Below are 17,623 nucleotides of genomic sequence, written 5' to 3'. Positions count from 1 at the left end.
TTACAAACTTACTGTAACACATATACAGGCACACTATGAATACAAGAAATGAGATGCACAACGTCTTAAATCCATTAAATAAATACTAAGCTAAGTCAACTTTTTCTAAATAATACAGCATACCTTAAAGGTCCAAACACAGGAAAAGAGATGCCCATCCATTTGTACTAGAAGATGATCATTTCCTGTCCAGTTTTGTGGCTTGCCAATCCGTTCAAAGAAATTTTAAATAACATTCTTGCCTTTCCATGCTTGGGAGAACAGTACAATATCCTGGCATCCTCAATAAAAACTGTAATCATGGACCAGTTGACGGAAGCTTGCTTACTAGGAGCCCCTTTCTTCTTACCTTCTTAAAGAATGTTGCAGGTGCCATTTCAGCTCCATTTAGTGTTCTTAAGAGAAACATTGGCCAAGAAGATGCATTCATCTGGAACCCTAAGTAGCAAACAGATTACTTGTATATAAGATCTGTTTCATCCTTATACATACAAATAAACAGGAAGGAGAAGAATAAAAAGTTGACTTTCCTAATGTCTAATTTTTTCTTGTTTTGGGCTTGACTAAAAATAAAGTGCGGCCAAGAAATGTGAATACATAGGACAGCTGTTCAGTGCAGTATGTTGTATAATTTATTTCCTTTTAGAGTGATCTGCCTGCAAAACCGTTCATCATGGTTTATATATAAGTGTGACTAGAGACAAGCAAGCTGCAGTACAGGAGATTAAGTCATTCCCATATTCCCCAGTCCTATAGAACTTCTTTTACATAGTGCCCAGTTTAATTTACTCAGCCAGTCTTCTCTCTCATTCTCAAATGACATACTCAGTTCTAGCTTCTCTGTAATCTGCCCCCTCCCCTTTTCTTTTATTAGGCTCCCTTTTTTTTCCTCCATGCTGTTGGGATTCTTTGACTTACCACAAACAGAAACAAAAAACTACATTTTTTCAGTGACACAATACATCCTTTAACCACAAAGAGAACAAAAAACAAGGAGTGGCAAAAATTAAACATTTTGGTAAACATATGTATCATATTGCAATTACATAAAATAGAATGCGTTTCCAACTTAATGTTCTTAAAAATATAATGCACAAAGAATTAACATAACCTAAATCTGTTTTAAGAACTTTATTCAAGCAAAACAATTTTTCACTGGAATATTTTTCGTTTCAGGCAATTCTCTCTCAAAACCAAGAAGCTCCAAGTAACAAGAGAGATACAATTATATCTTCTTGTCCTTTCCAAACACTTCAAGGGCTCTATTTGAAAGCAATGAGCTGTGGATGTTTCCAGCCAGAGCTTTAAGGTTAAATACAGACAGTTAAAAAGCCCGTGGCTGAATTGATTCAATCTTTGCAGGTTAGTCTAAACTGCGTAGATTGAACCAAGAAGCAAGGGAACAAACATTCACTTTTGATTCTGGAAATGCAGCCACATACCTACAGTGGCTGAGGTGAGAAGCTGGGGTGCTAGAGCACAGCTCGCAGCCTGCCAGCCACTGCCAAAGGGAAGGGAGGGAAGCTGGGAGAAAAGCCCTCCAAGGCTTTTCCCCCCAGTCCCTGCTCAAAGAGGGAGGGAGGGTGTGGCCAGGCTCCAACCTATGGCTAGCCCACTGAGGCAGGGCAGGGGACTTTAAACCTCCTCCCTGGGCTACATGGGACCCCAGCCTGGGTCTGCCTAGGAGGCACGGGGGGCCCCTGCCAGGCTTATCCAAGCTCCCTGCTCCTGGCCAAGGCAGGGGGAAGGGGTTTTAAAACCCCTCCCTGGCCCACATAGGACCCTAGTCGAGGCCTGCCTGGGGTGGGGGAAGGAGGGGGCAGCCACTATCAGGCTTCTGCCCCCTTCTCAGGTCATGGGGGGTGGAGAGGGGAGGCAATCCCTGCCACGCTTTTGCCCCTCCCACTTGAGCGGGATGCCTGTCTGGCTCAGGGCTGGCACCAATGTGTGGGAGGGGGAGGCGGGAGGGGGAGGGGATGCCATTTATGTACATCTTGGGATGCTGGGGGACTGTGAGCTAACTTAAACCAGGAAGGAGTCTGGGACAGAAGTTCCAAAACCAGTTTGACCTAAATCAGTTCAGTCTGATACACCAGGCAGGCCTCGACTATATCCAACCAGGTTTATCTTAAACCAGTTTCAGACATTTTGGAAGCAGTTTAAGTGCACTGAACTTCTGTTGTGTTACAGATTCGAACTGTTTTCTGATCACTTAAACCTAGGAGTTGTCAACTGGGGGTATGTGTACCCCCAAGGATACTTTGAAAGGTCCCAGAGGATAAGCGGCGGTGGTCAGGGACAGAGCACAGCCACCCCGTGTCACTGCCTCACAGGAGCAGGACCAGGGCAGGGCGAGAGCAGGGCTGTACAGAAGCTGCGCCACACCCCCGCTCCGTGTTTGGCCACTCACCACCCCCTCCCCCCCACCAGGGGGTAAACTTACTAATAAGGGGGCCACTGGGGATACACGTGTTAAAAAAGGTTGAAAACCCCTGACTTAAACCAGTTTATGTATAACTTTTGTCCCTAGCCTAAGTAGGTATAAGTGTGTCATAACTGTTTAAAAAAAAAAACTAACACAATAATAGGGGCTTAAAAGGAAACATCTCTGAGAAAGAAAACAGTGTGAAATCCTTTCCAGGGACTGAAGAGTTGATAATTTAGGTATAATTTTTTTAAGAAAACGAATAGATGTGCGATAACTTACACAATTTTGACTTACTGTTTAATGCATAATGTAACATTAATTGCTTTCTTGAGTTAGACTCCCTGGCTCAGTGATTTTAGGTTGTCTTAGGCTGAACAAATTGTTTTAAAAGTTATATAAAGTAACAGACTACTTAAAACACATTTTAAAACAGCACTAAACATCACGCATGGTAAACACTGTCATATTAATTAACCTGAAAGCTACTGAGGTGACTTTCAAACTTTCTAGAGATGGTTTCTCAAATTATCTAGAGAACATGTCATTTTTGAAGTTTCTAGATTAACCTTTTGAATTATATGAAAACTATATTTCTGGCTCAAAGATAATCAGAGTTCACATGCTGATAAAAGAGAAAGTGACACTAAACCAATTAAACAGCAGTTTAAATTATTTTACTTAAATTTTCTTAAAACGCCACTGGTAATCAAAAGCATGGAAATAACTTTTTGAAAACATTATGTACTTCCAAAAGTATTGTTAATTTCAAATGAAAATTGAAACCTTAACTACTAAAATGAGTGCTTTCAAACACATGATATAATGATACAAAAATGTTTAAACTTCATGTGGGAGGGATTATTTTAATCATATGTTCCTGTGACAAAGAAAATGGTGGGACAAAAAGGTTCCATAACACTTGGGATAGTCAGCTCTCCAAGTATTTAGCAGGAAGCAACTATACACCATATTAGCTCCCTGATTTGCTCAGGAACCAGATGCTGTACAATAAAGCTTTTTCAAAAAGCTTTGTCTATGCCAGGACATGCAATTGCTGGAACCTAGCCTCTCTCTAGAAACTCTAGGACAGGTGGGACAAAACAGGGCAAATAAATCCCTTGTTGAATGGCTAGCAGTCCCCGTGAAAGAGACTAAACTTGGATCCCTCCATGGTTTGAAACCATGTGCTTAATATGTACAACATTTCAAGTAGCTTGATTGAATAGGAATGGCAAGCAGAACAAGATGACACCACCCCTTTCTTTAGTATGCAGGAATTTTATCACCTCAGTTGACTGACTTGCCTTCACAGATGCAGACATGGCTATGGGCTGGCCTACAAACATGCAAATTTTCTTCGCTAAAACTCTATCAGTTTAGGAATAGCTACAGATTAAATGATATAATCTATGGCAAAAACCATAGCAAATCCGTATCAGCAAATCCGATTCAGCTCTATCCGTATCAGTTGTTTTTATTGCTATAGCTTAATTCTTTTCTCTAAATATCCTTTATAACACTATAACCATTTCTACTCTATGGAACACTATGTAAAGTTAGGTAACTTTAAGACAAATAGTTTAGTTCCCAAAAAAGCCATTTCAGTTTTAAAAAAATAGATTTTTAAAAATGATGTTTATTTTGAAATGTTTTGTTTAGAAATTTGCCTACATTTAAAAAAAGACATAAGAAAACTTTAAAATGAAACACACACATTTCTCTTCAGATCAAACTAATTTTTTCCACCCACTCAAAATTATTTTTTTAAGTGTGTTTTTGCTTTGGCCAGTAAGCCTATTTACATTACTTGAATTAAATACGTCACTAAACTTTTTTTGCAGTGCAACAAACCTGACTTTTGAAACAACTTCCAAATAAACCTGTGTAGAGTAAACTGAGGCCCCATTTTGTTTGCCCACTATGCAGGCAAAACTGAGAAGGATCAGTATCATACTACAGAGAAATAATATTTTAACAGTATCTAGGACTTCCTTCAGACAATCGCAAAGCAAGTATTAGCAACCATAACAATCTGGTGAGGCGTCTTCAGATTATCATAACTCATAACTCACAGGTATTTATGACCAAAGTAGGCAGTATGTTTTATAGTTAGTATAAGGGAAGGTCAGAGTAGCTCTCCTATCTTTTGGGCAGAGAGCTCATTTCATACATTAAGTTATGGCCTGACCTTTCTGAATGCTTCAAATGGTTGGGATAGGGAGATTAATGTGAGACTTACATCCTTACTTTTTATCCCAAGATGAGAAAAATGTATTCCCTAAGGACTTTACTAGTTTTAATTATATGTACTGGTTATTTCACTTGTGAAAGCCAGCATAATATTAGCTAGCTAGATAAATTATGACAGAACAGATTAAGAAGCATTAAGGTATTTACTTAAATACAAGACAACCCTGATATAAGACAACTCTTCAATAATAGATTTTATATATGGAAAATTTATAAATTTGTTGTAATTTTCCAGGTATAGAATCTATTTATTGGAAGTTTGTCTTGAATTTGTCTAACTTCCACTGCTATAGCAGGAAAAATAAATCTGGGGTATCAGGTAGCCCCCTTTGCTCCCTACTTCCCCCAAACTTTTTCTCCTGGAAGCCCTTTCCCCCTCTGCTTACTATCAGACCTTGCTCTCCCTGAATACATAGAAGCGAGAAGCAAATTTGAAAACAATAACTTTGAAATTAAACATGGCTGTAGCAATTTGCATATAATACCCATACACTTAGCTCATCCAGAATTGATGCATGTTACCTTTTTTTGAAACTGCTGCAAGTTTTAACACAGGTACTCCATAAACACACTTTTGAGCAACACTTTGGCCCTTACTTATCTATAGTACACACTTTTTTTCTTAAGTGTTTCATATTCCAGGTCAAATTAGCCAAATCAGTTCCGAATCCTTTTGATTGAGCAACACTCAATCATTCAAACACCATATGTGGTGCTACAACTGGCAAGTATCCTGCACCACAGACTCACAGTACACACTATGCATGATATTAGCCCAAAGCCAATGGCTTGTGATTGACCGTAGTTCATTTGACTGGGCCCCAGCAGAGTCAACAGCATTCCAAGCCATGATGACCCCCCACAATATGTATGTACTCCAGATACCCCCCCCACAAAGGATCTATGTGCTAATTAGCTCCTACTCATGACTGGAACCAAGTGTCCTTGTCACGAGTCCTACAATGTTCCAAAAATTTAAATGCAGATGAGATATAGGGCAACCTGGTGCAGCTTCACCTCATAGAGGACAGGGCCATACTAATCACATGTGCCATGGTGAGAGAGGGGTGTGACAGTGGGATTCTAGGTGAACTGCTTCAGGCCCCATTTAAGGCTGGTGAAGGAATAGAAATCATTGGAAATGGGAAGAAAAGGCCCAACTCAGCTGTGGGAGTGAAGAGGAAGTCAAAATGTAAGCTATGTATGGGCTCACCATGACTTCAAAAAGAATTGGCAGAGAGGGGGACTGTGCTTAATGGGCACTACCATATATCTTATTCAGATGGGCTGCACTAACCTATCCTTGGTACCTCCAGACCTGGCGCCTGTTCCCTGCGGAGGAAAAACCCATGTGTTGTTTTTTTTTTTAAGGGCTTCAACAACAAAAAAGGTTCCTATCAGCTCATCATTGGCTGTATTTCATCAACTTGACAGTTGGGTTCCCTTACTTTTAGCACTAGTCTAATGACAAGACTATGTATTTAATGAAGTTTCCTTGTATGCGATTATAAGATAAGGGGCTCTCTCCCATGCCAATTAGGGGGGAAAACCTCATCTTTTACTCAAGTAAATACAGTATTTCCAATATGGCTGTACTTAATTTATCTAAGTCTTCCCAATATACAGTATTTTTACCATAAGTCTCTTTGTTTGTACAGTTCCTTCCTTCTCCAAATACATTTCTTTTTTAATCTTTATGAATAAACTGGATTTCCTGTTTCTATGCTTGCAGAGAAGTGTCCTCCTTCACAGATTGGTATTCTAATTTCTACATTACACAGAGGCTTAAGATTTCTTTTTCAGACTTTTTTTTCTTTAATTTCCCAATACAGACAGGCTACAATTTTTTTTTGTCTGCTTCTGTATTTCTCACATAGCAGTTGCAACCAGCTGATCAGCAGATGTCCTGCAGTGTAATGTCCTACAAAGTTCAACAGGCCCCAACATACATGTGTCCCTTCATCGGTCCTATATCACTACAGTAACATTCTCTTATGTTATCTTTCCTTTTCCAGTGACTGCAACCAATTGCCTCAGCAGTAGGCATACTTTTAGGCAAATACTCAGATATCAAGTGATCAACTCATGGGGCACTAACAGACATGAAAAAAACCAAGACAACCCACAGTGCTTTACCAGAAGAAGCAGCGCATCAGTTTGACCTGGCTCCCCAGCATCTGTATAAATTGGCTGCTTCAGCAGGTCTTTCTGGTATTTTTATCTAAAACTGATTGAATCAGCTATGAGATAAAAGCACCAAAAAGTACTGCTGAAGCAACTGATCTATACAGATGTTGGAAGAGCTGGGTCAAACTAATGTGATGCCTCTTCTGGGCAAGTGCTTTTCTTGGTGAGGAAGTGCTTAAAGCCCTGTTTTGGGGGGGGGGGGTTCCAGGTCGCTAAGCAGTCATAGAGCATTTCACTAGTAGATAAAGTGTGAGCTCCCCATAGTGGCTGAAGTGGAATGCAACAGGCAGAAAATTGAGTCTCTGTCTGTCTTGGATTCACTTACTTCAAGGATCTCAGGGACTATACAATTCAATTTTGCCTGTTACACAGTAACAGAACAAAAAGCTCTCTCTCAATATCCAGCTTGCAGCTGTTAGGGGGGAAAAAAGCCTGCACTAGCTTTTACCAAATATTTATTTGAGAATACTGGAAAGTACAAAGCTTTGTGAGCCACGGTTGAATTCACCTTGAATTGTGGAGAAAGGGGTGCAGTTACTAGCCATTTTTTTTTTTAATTATTCAGAAAAAGTGCTAAAAAAAAAATGCTGCGCAAGATAACAACACAACATTTTCCTAACAATGAATGAATGCTGATTACCACCAAAACAATTGCTTAAATTTAAATTTATGATCGAAGAGTACAAGTGACAATCAGAAGAGAGTCAGAAAAATAAAACCAACAATAGGTAAGCTTAGTTGCCATTTACTGGGTCAGATTTTGAGGTTGTACCCCTTTTCTATCATGTTCAGTACTCTCTGATGGGCCTTTCCTCTAAAGAATTTATAAAATCCCCTTTTGACCTGGGTTAAGTTATCAGCCTACACAACGTCTTGCAGCAATGAGTTCCACACGTTTAATTACACTTTCTGTAGAAAAGACTTTTCCCCTTTTGTTAGTTTTAAACATTTACCTAATGGTTTCATTTTATGACCCCTAGTTCTAATATTCGGAGGCATAGTGGGCGCATATACACGTGCATTTGCTGCGGCACCGGTTTATTCAAGAGTAAATTACTTGCCGGGTAAGCATCTACACATGTTGCCAATCTGTTCCCACTTCCCAGGGCCCTGCAAGAGGCCACTGCCACCACTGGGAGGAGCTCCAGGCTCCAGCTGCAGCTGCCAGCAGCCTTTTTCAAAAGACAGCACCACTCGCTGCTGTCTGGCCAGCCACTTCCCTGGCCAGGAACAGCGTGCCCAGTGCAGAAACAGCATGCAGCAGTGTTCTCCTTGCCATCCATGCCTCCCCGCACTATGGCTGCTGCAGCCCCTGCTCCTGGCAGGAACAACCAGTGCTCTGGTCTCCCACTGGATGCCATGCTGGCCTATCATGTTGATCGCTGCCTGGTCCACAGTTGTCTGGGCCCTCCTGGTTTCCCCCCCGCAGTGACCACCTGTCAAGCTGCCCGTCTAGCCCGCCTGCACTGCCACCCACAGACCCCCACCCAACCCCCTGCCCACCCCCAGCACCACACTCAATGCAGACACATCTCACAAGAACACATTTTTATTTCCTTCACATAAACCAGAGCCCCCACCCCTCCAATCCCTCCCCAACAAACAGAGCCCTTCCACCACCCACCCCACTCACCACCAATAAAAACCTCCTTTCCCATGTAAACTATGCACAATATCCTTTGTGGGCCATCCTGGGTTGGGAGGCTGTAGGGTTGGGGCACCTAGGGGGCAGAGCACGGGGGACAGGTGGCCCCTGGCCGTCCCCCTGCAGGTATGCATGCCACAGTAAGTGCGGGTGGGGGGGCTCACCCAGGGAAAACAGCAGCCAGTGCTCCCCCAGTGCAGGCAGCTCCTCCTCTAGCAGGTGGTGTCCAGGGCAGCAGGGCTACAGTGCAGTCCTGGCTCTGCTACAGGCAGCTCTGGCTCCGCACCTACTTGGAGCTAGAGCAAGTGATGGGCCTGGGTGGCACTGAACCCAGGGTGGGGGCTGGGCCAGGAGCTCCTGGCTGTTGGAGGCGGCACAGGACATCTTCCCAGACCCACATAGTGGCCTGATGCTGGGTGGCTGCCATGGAGGAAGGGGGACTAGGGTCGGGGGACAAGCAACAGGCAGCATGAGGGTGACCACCAGGGTGAGAACGGTATCCAGCACTTGGCAGTCATTGCTCATGGCCTGCATTGCCCAGGCTAGGATGGTATCCTGCTCCTGCAGCGCCTCCACTCGTTCACACTCGAGCCAGAAGCTGCACCCAGAACTCCCTGTCCACCCAGTCCCACGCCTCCTTGCTCTGGTCCCATGCCTCCTTGCAGGCAACATCCTCCACCCACCACCTGTCCTGGCAAGTCACATCTTTCACCTGCCAGGACTGAACATCTGCCAGCCAGTCTGACGACATGACCAGGTGGTCCAGGAGGAGGGTCCTGTCCAGGGTCCTCCTCTGGCAGAGACAGCGCATCCTCAGGGCCCCAGCATGGGCAGCAGTGACCCTGAGGCCGCATCTCAGCTGCCAAATGTAGCCTTGCCCCAGCCACACACAGCTATAGTTCCTATAGAGCCATGAGAATGAATCCGTTGCGTGTTTGCAATATTTCAGAATTAAGATGCTCTGTACCAGGGGCTGTGCACTGCCCGGCATCAGATCAGAGGACACGTATGCACAGGTGCCTAGGGACCATGGTAAGTTGGGCGGGCAGGCCAGGGCCCAGACGGCGAATAGCTGAACACCCCCATCCTCGCTTGCTCCCCTGGGGCTGGAAGACCAGAGGAGGCCTGAGGCAGGGGCTGCCATTCTCAGGGTGGGACAGGTCAGGCTCCCAGCAGCATCTGCTGCCACAGCTCCAGACCTTGCTGCCCCCACCCCTTACAGGCCAGCTTGTCTCCTGTGCTGTCACCAAGCCCACGGCACCCAGGCTCAGGGGGTGCAGGGCTTCCAGACAACTGGGATGAGGAGCTGCCCACACCCCTGCCCTCCCTGCGGGGGGCCTCTCCAGGGAGGCATCCCAGGGCTAGTGCCCCCCCTGCACTGCCACTGTGCCCTGAGCACATCCCTGTTGTGCGAGTAGCAGGTAGCGCGCAAGGAACTGTTTGCATGGACCAAGTGGTGCCTGAGCCACTACACCCTGCTGCTGATGGCACTGGTGCCCTGGGCACACATGCACACCTGGCATGGGACCCTGAGCTTCAACGTGCTAGGGGCAAGCCTGGGCTGCCCTGCAACCTCCACCGCCAACTGGAGGACTACCTGTGGCTACTACGTGTAGTGTACTACACGTCCCTGCACCCTGCAGCCGAGGAGGACATTCCTGCCAGCACTGATGCATTTCTCAGCATGTGAGGCCTGTGCCTGCCTAGCTCCAGGGACATGAGATGCTCAAAGTCTTGCAGTGTCTCCCACCACCCTGCGTGCTATGGGGGAGAACCTGGGACCAGAGGAGTGCAGGCGGAACAGGTGAGGGGGGAGAAGGGTTGGGGCAGGGGCCAGAAGGGCGCTCACCCCAGCGAGGGCCTTACCATGTGGCCAGGGCTGACATGGCTGGCAGCTCTGCATTGTCATGGCTGTCAGCAACGGCGTGCAGCTCTTGGCGGTGCCCTTGGGCAGCGGGGTGCAGCGGGTGGGTGCCCAGTCAGGGGCTTTTCCCAGGGAGGAGCTGGCGCTGCTGATGGCCGGCAGTTTCATGGCTGGCCACAACTTGTGGCAGGACTGTGGCTGCAATACTGGCTGAGTGGGTGCTGGCCCAGACTCCCCAAGTTGCTGGTGGGAGAGTGCAGCCAACAAGGTTGGTGGGACAGGCTATTGGACACACAAGGGGCCCTCCTCCAGTGATGTGTCACCACAGATGCCAGACACCACAGGTGCCACAGGTCCACTGCAGGGCCCTGGGAAGTGAGAGCAGATTGGCAGCACATGTAAACACTTGCAAGTAATTTACTCGTGAGTAAATCGGTGCCACAGTAAATGCACGTGTAGATGCGCCCACTATGCCTCTGAATATTAGAACTAGGGGTCATAAAATGAAACCATTAGATAAATGTTTAAAACTAACAAAAGGGGAAAGACTCTTGTACACAAAGTGTAATTAAACTTGTGAAACTCATTGCTGCAAGATGTTGTGTAGGCTGATAACTTATCCCAGGTCAAGTTAAGTGTATCTCCCTAAATCTGTTCACCACTGAGCCAGCGTAGGGGCTCAGGCAGGCTGCCCATGCTGCTGCAGACAGCATGGCTCCAGCCTGGATCCCAGGGCACAAGGATATTTGTCAGTTGCTGCATAAAGAGCATGCACTTACAGGCATTCCCCAACCAACAACTGTAGTCAGTGATGGTGACTCACTGTTCCCGCAAGGCCTTGACTTTTATGCAGCACTCCTGCACTGACTGGCTGGGCCTGTGCGCCCACATCCGGCCTGACAGCTCCTTGTAGATGTAGGCGTTGCAGCGCATACCCCACTCGAACTTGCACCGTACCTCTACCTCTCCCCACAGCACCATGAGGTCACCAGTCTCCTCCTGTAGCTAGTTGGGGCCCCAGGTGGCAGGCACGGGCGTTTGCATCAGAGTTGGGGAGGATGTCTCCATCATGGGTTCCATGCCAAATTTCTGGGCCTCCACACAGCTGTCCCTGTGCTGCTGGACCTGGGCAGCTGACTGCACCACCCAGCGCAAAGGCCTGGTGAGGGACTGGCAGCTGCATGGCAGAAGCAATGCCACACAGCACCTGCAAGCTCAAGGCAGGCTGCTGGGGATGGGATGTGAGCAGGCAGAGCTAGCCCCAGCAGGCAGAAGCTGCCTGCAGCTGGGCCTGGGAGCAGGTAGGCCCAGGTGGTGCCTGCAGCGGCCTTGTTGGCCTGGACAGGGTAGGCCTGGCAGCCACATGACACTACAGTGCCAGACAGCGATGCTGTGGTACAGGCAGGCTGAAGCAACTGGTCTGTTGCCTGCCTAGGAAGACCCAGGGGCCTGGAGTGGCCTCAGGCTCCCTACTGGTGTGCCCCAGGGCTCAAAATGTCAGCAGGCTTTTAAAGGCCTGAGGCAGGGGCTGCCATAGAGGCAGCCCAGCCCTGGGGCAGCAGAGGTTCTTAGCCCAGAGCCCTGGGGCTAGCATCAAGCTGACCCCCTAGTGGCAGGGCTGACCCGGGAGCAACCTTGCTCCCAGGTCGCATCTACATGTGCTTTCCTGTGCAGTAACTTTATATTTAATACCTGCATTTCCAAATGTACTTGTTACTAGGGGTTTTTACTGCACAGTAAGAATGCACACATGTAGACATGTGTGCTTACAGCACAGTAAACTACATTACTGTGCACTTAAGTGTCTCGTGTAGATGAGCCTAGTAAATCCCTACTTACTTTCTTTGCATCATTTAATATTTTGTAGGCCTCTGTCATGTACTGTCCCCTGTCTCCAAGCATCTCATTTCTAAACTAAAAGTCACAGACCATCTAGCCTCTCATATGGAAGTCCTTCCATACCTCCAATCATACATGTTGCCTTTCTCTATACTTTTTCCAGTTCTTCCATGTCAGGGGTGAGCAATTATTTGTGCCCAGGGGCCACATAGGGAGTTTTGTCAAACTGTCATGGCTTGGGTCAGCACCCCCTCTACCCCTGCCACCACAACTCATCAAAACTCCCTAAGTGGCATGGGGCCACGGGTAAGAGGGGAGTGGTGTTGAGGACCCAAGAGGGCATGCAAGGCTGGGATCACAGGCTGAGGTCATGTGACAGCCCCTGCCCTGTGGGGGAGTGGTGGAGGTGTGGAGGGGGCATATGCATACATGTGTGCACAGGGGGGGCTGCTCGGGTACTAGGTCCTGGGAGCCAGCTGGGGTTGAGGGGAGGAGGAGAGGATGGGCGCAGTAGAGCTCACCCGGGCGGTACCGTCCATGGCTGCCCCTGCAGTGCTCTACATGGGGCCAAGCCCCAGCCGCTCCCACCCAGGGCAGCCCATACCATGCTCCACCCCATGCCCACTAGTCTGGCCTCGGTCAGCATGAACAGATTCTGGGGGGGCCTGCACCTGTCTGGGTGCTGCTCTGCTCCCCTCGCCTCCAGCGGCAGGTCCTCCTCCTGCTGTGTCACTCTGGGCTGGAAGCTTCAGCTGGGCGGCTCCTGCCCCAGTGCATGGGGCTCTGGATCCAGCTGCAGCTCCCAGCCACTTTCTACCCGCTCAGCTGATACTTTGTTTTGTTTACCAACCTCTTTCTTGATAATTCTATACATTTTATTTACATTTTGACCACCACTGACTATCCACAATGACTCTGAGATCTCTTTCTTGTGTGACAACAGTTAATGTAGAACACATCATAGTTTATGTAGATTTGGGTTATTTCCTTTGTCCTGTCCATGGGCATCCCTTTGCAATTACCAACAATGAACTTCATCTACCATTTTATTGACCAAGGCTAGTTCTTTATCTGAATAATTTTGTGTTGTCAGTGAACTTGGCTACCTCGTTATTTCCCCCCTCCCCTTTCCAGGTCATGTATGACTATATTAATTATTAAAACCAGTACGAATAGAGATCCCTTGGGGAACCCTACAGTTTACTTCTTTCTGTTCTAAAAACCGCACTTTTAATTTCCTCCGTTTTCTAGCTTTAAACTAACTTCTAATCCACATTTGCTCTAATTCCATGGCAACCTAATTTAATTAAGGGTTGCTGGCACGGAACCTTTCCGAAGGCTTTTGGCAGTCCAGATAAGCTATATCAATTGGATTGCCCTGATCCACATTCTTGTTGATGCTCTTGAAGAACTGTAATAGAAAAGCCCAGGAAGTCTTGTTCATCCATCTGCTTAGCAAACATTTTTTTAATTACTGTTTCTACCAGTTTGCAAAGAGAAGTTAGACTTACTGGCCTGTAGTTCCCTATATCCCCCCTAGAGTCCTTTTTAAAGATTGGAGTTACTTTGGCAATCCTCCAGTCCTCTTGTTCAGTTAACTTTGCCCAGTACTGAATCATTTAAGATAGGATATATCCTAACTGCTTGGACCCATCTTCCAATCTCAACACTACAGATACATTTCTAGTCTTAGAGAAATAAAGGATCTCAAACCTGTGACATACAGAAAAGCAGTCACTGGTTATGGATGCAAGTGTTAGGTGAAGTACTTTTTAAGCGAAAATTTTGCATTCAAATTGGTGGAGGAAAAGGTACCAAAAAACCCAGTTTCCATCTCTATAAAATGGCAGTTGTTTGAATTTGCTTGTTGGTTTGGAAAGTTAAATAAAATATGATATACAATTATATTTAGGGACCACAGGAATTTGCATTGGAAGTTTGCTGTGCAGTGGCTCCCTTAATCTTGCAGTTTCCAACCCCCACCTTCCCCAGCTACTGATTGGTGGAGGGGTCCCCCATGAGCCCTGCTGCTCTTCGCTCACTCCTGATGGCCAGGAAGTAAAAACCAGTTTTAAATATGCCACCGTTTTTGCCTCCTGTCTGGTCAGCAGATGGGGCAGGGGCACTGGGGCACCTCCGCCAATCCGTAGTGAGAGGCAAAAACTGAGACATATTTAAAACCACAGTTTTCACCTCCCCGCTGATCAGGAGTGAGCAACGAGGTTGACAGGGCCCCTCTGCCAACTAGTAGGGGGAGGGAGGGTGTGGGGGAAACTACAAGATTAAAGGAGCCACCATGCAATGCACTTCTGGCACAAATTCTAGTAGTCTCTATATTCAACCAGCAATCTTACAAACCATCATACCATATATTATAAGAAATGCCACAGTGCAATGCTACCACGTACCATATATTATAAGTATAGGAAATGCTACAGCGCAGAAAATGTTTACTCTGATGTGTGGTTATGGTGTTAAAAAGGGTGATCCTATAAAACTGACTCTTCCTCACTTATCTGATGTGCTCCTTGTTTGTATTTCAAAGTCACAACTAGGGACAAAAAATACATGGTTTCTGTTAGCACTGCAAAACCAATGCAGAACACAACCTAAATTCCGTTTTGGTACATGCTTCATTGTCATCATCATAATTGTTCAGTGCTATATATAGAATTACTGATTATACTGTGCAATCCATTACAAAACAAACAAACAAACAAACAGACCTTTGCTTTCAGAATCAAGGTTGAGTTTGTCTTTTAAAAAACTACTTGTAATTAATATTGGTTAAATTAGCAAGTGTTATCTGAAAATGACTATTTTGTATTTTTTAGTTAACAAAAGAAAACCATTTTTCAGTTATTTAATTGTGCCCCAAGTGATTATGTCATATGACACAATTCCATTAAAATAAAAAACACAGTACTGACTACTGCATAGTACAGACATACCCAAAGCTAACTTTAAGCTAGCCAACTCAAGTTCTGTGAGCATTAATAGTTATCCCTGGCAGGAGATCTGGAACCATTATTTTGCTTTTCTTTATACAAACTTAAACTCACAGGGAGGAAGGTCAGAATGTAGGCTGACCACATGGAAATCCGGGACAATGCCCTCTCACCCTCCCCCCATTGTGCTCTCACAAGTCAGCAGGGACAGGGCTGCATGCCGGGCAGGCAACTGTGCCAGCCTGCAAGGCATTCCACGTTGCTCCAAGTTCCAACCAGACTGTGTCCTTGCATTCGAGGACACACATTATAATTCTCAACAGACGGCTGAGAATTATAATGCGTGTCCTCGAAATCCGGGACTTTTCCTGGCAAAACTGGGACAGATGGTCACTCTAGTCTAGTCTACCCACAACAAAGGGTAGAAAGATGCTGCCAAACCAAAGTGGACCAGCTGTGAAGGGATATATTCCACTACAGCTGATAAACTTTATTAGGCAATACATACATTGCTCATTGTCTCGCATCAGCCTCTGGGTGATGTGTTCCTCTTGCCCAAGAGTTATTCGTGTCCCTTGGGCTCCGCACTGACCCCTGACTCACACGGAGGCATGGGCCCCAGCATGGGTCAAGATAGTGCAGAGACACAGGAGCTGGAAAATTCCTGGTACCCTATGCTTCCACATGGGGACCCATGCCTCCGTGTGAAGCATGGGCAGGTCCTGGTAAGGAGAAATGGGGTGCCAGGGATTTCCCAGATCCCATGCCAGGACTCACACTGACCCATGCCTCCACTTGATGCACAGGTCAGCACAGGTCCCAACAAGGAGACATAGGGCAGCACAGGAGCCAAAGAAATCCCAGGGCCCCATGCCAGGACCTACATAGGCTTTCCCCATTTGCAGAGATGCAATCCTGGAGATACAGGGGTAGGTCTGCAAATCTGGGAATCTTGAGTTTTCCAATTCACAGAAATGTGCCCCAGGCATCTCTGTAAGTATGGCAAGTTAAGCAGGTGCTGTAGGTGTTTGAGGGACCTGATCCTACCTGTGGTGTGCAGGACTGGCCCTTCAAGCCCCAAGAGCACCTGCCTGTGGTGGCAAGAGTGTGCAAGCAGCTTTGGGCTGTCCAAACCCTACCACCACAAAGCAAATAGACAGCTACTGCAATAAACTGGGACAATGTATTAGTACCTTTTATCATCCCACTGATGGAGTGTGACAAAGGCTCCAAACGTCTGTGCGCTCACCATTTGTCCCACCATAAAAATTCTGGTGGCACAAATGTGACTTCAGACAACACCTGTTTCTATCAAAAGGCAGCAGTGCACTTGTGCATCTTATTCACATGAAAAGTAAATTTAAGAGCAAGCAGCCCCTATGACAACATACTGAGAAAATTATTTAGGTGCAATCCTTTTCAACTGGCCACAAAAAGCCCATTCCAGTTATTACTGAGGATAATAACTCAGTATACTGAGAAAAGGATACTGGGAAGAGAAAAATAAGAGTTTTGGCTGAAAGAACTCAGGTTCATATTATATTTGAGTCCTGCTTGTTTACTCAGCCTTAGCCTTTGGGCTAGTAACACGATGCTTGGATGTTATTTAAGGAATAACCAAGACGATGTGATAAAACTGACCATAGGAGAGCAGCAACTTGTAGAAGAAACAATAACACCATGTTATTACTTCTGAAACAGTGTTCTTACCAAGTGGAGGTTGAAGCATACCACCTTTCTTTTCACAGGTCCCAATTGGCTGTATGTCAGAGGAATCCACTAGCCTCCAAAAGTCATTTTTGTTGTCACTTCCATCAAGCCGCAGCCTTAGTCTGGCACCAGTAATTCCAATTATTGTAGCTATACACACTGAGGTAACATTTCGAGGATCATGGGCTTCCAGTTTCATACCAACTTTAAAATCATTGGTTGGTGGGATCCTAGACTGCAGAAGGGGAGAAAAGACTTTTTCTAGTTGTGTTGCAGTACTGTTTAAGTTAAACAGAAGAGTATTCTTGAGTTTACTGGGTTTAAATAAAAGCAGTAACAGCATTTTGAAGAATAGGAAATCTCATCAATTTGGGAATTTAAACCAATGAAAAAATAAACATCAAATTAGGAATAGAATGGCTTGGAGTGTCTCCTAGCAAAACTGGGTATCTGTTTTTGTATTAAGAGGATTAATTCCTTCTTGATAGAAAAATAAGTATCAATGAGGGGGAGACAACATATCATCTGGAGAAAACAAGAACACAAGAGGAAAATAAAAGAGCAACGAACATTATCTAAGGTGACATATAATTGGACATGCTAGGGTACATAGCATGAGACTCTCTTTAACAAGGTAAGTTTCATTTACTAAACTAAAAACATTAAAGTAACACAGAATGATGTGTTGTTTTATTACAGTTATGTTAGAGCAGTGATCTCCAACCTTTTTATGGTGAAGATCACTTTTTGTA

General features: G+C 45.6%; 1 protein-coding gene across 9 annotated transcripts in view; it reads right to left on the bottom strand.

The window, feature by feature from the left end:
* Positions 1–17,623, bottom strand: part of SCML2 (Scm polycomb group protein like 2) — a 109,564-nt gene that overhangs the window by 54,749 nt on the left and 37,192 nt on the right. For 4 of the 9 annotated variants that reach the window (XM_014518796.2, XM_025201105.1, XM_025201106.1 and 1 more), the window contains 2 exons: positions 16,872–17,106; positions 350–438 (listed from right to left, as the gene is read on the bottom strand). In XM_014518796.2, coding sequence (XP_014374282.1) covers positions 350–438; positions 16,872–17,106 — 324 coding nt within the window. Of the gene's footprint in view, positions 1–349; positions 439–14,621; positions 14,753–16,871; positions 17,107–17,623 lie in introns of those variants that run through there. The other 5 variants (XM_025201110.1, XM_025201109.1, XM_025201108.1 and 2 more) reach the window with 3 other exon arrangements.

The sequence above is a fragment of the Alligator sinensis genome, unplaced genomic scaffold (genome assembly GCF_000455745.1).
Source record: "Alligator sinensis unplaced genomic scaffold, ASM45574v1 scaffold583_1, whole genome shotgun sequence".
In the NCBI taxonomy this organism is placed as follows: Eukaryota; Metazoa; Chordata; order Crocodylia; family Alligatoridae; genus Alligator; species Alligator sinensis.
The sequence above is the reverse complement of the archived record's forward strand: the minus strand, read 5'-3'. Positions and strand labels throughout refer to the sequence as shown.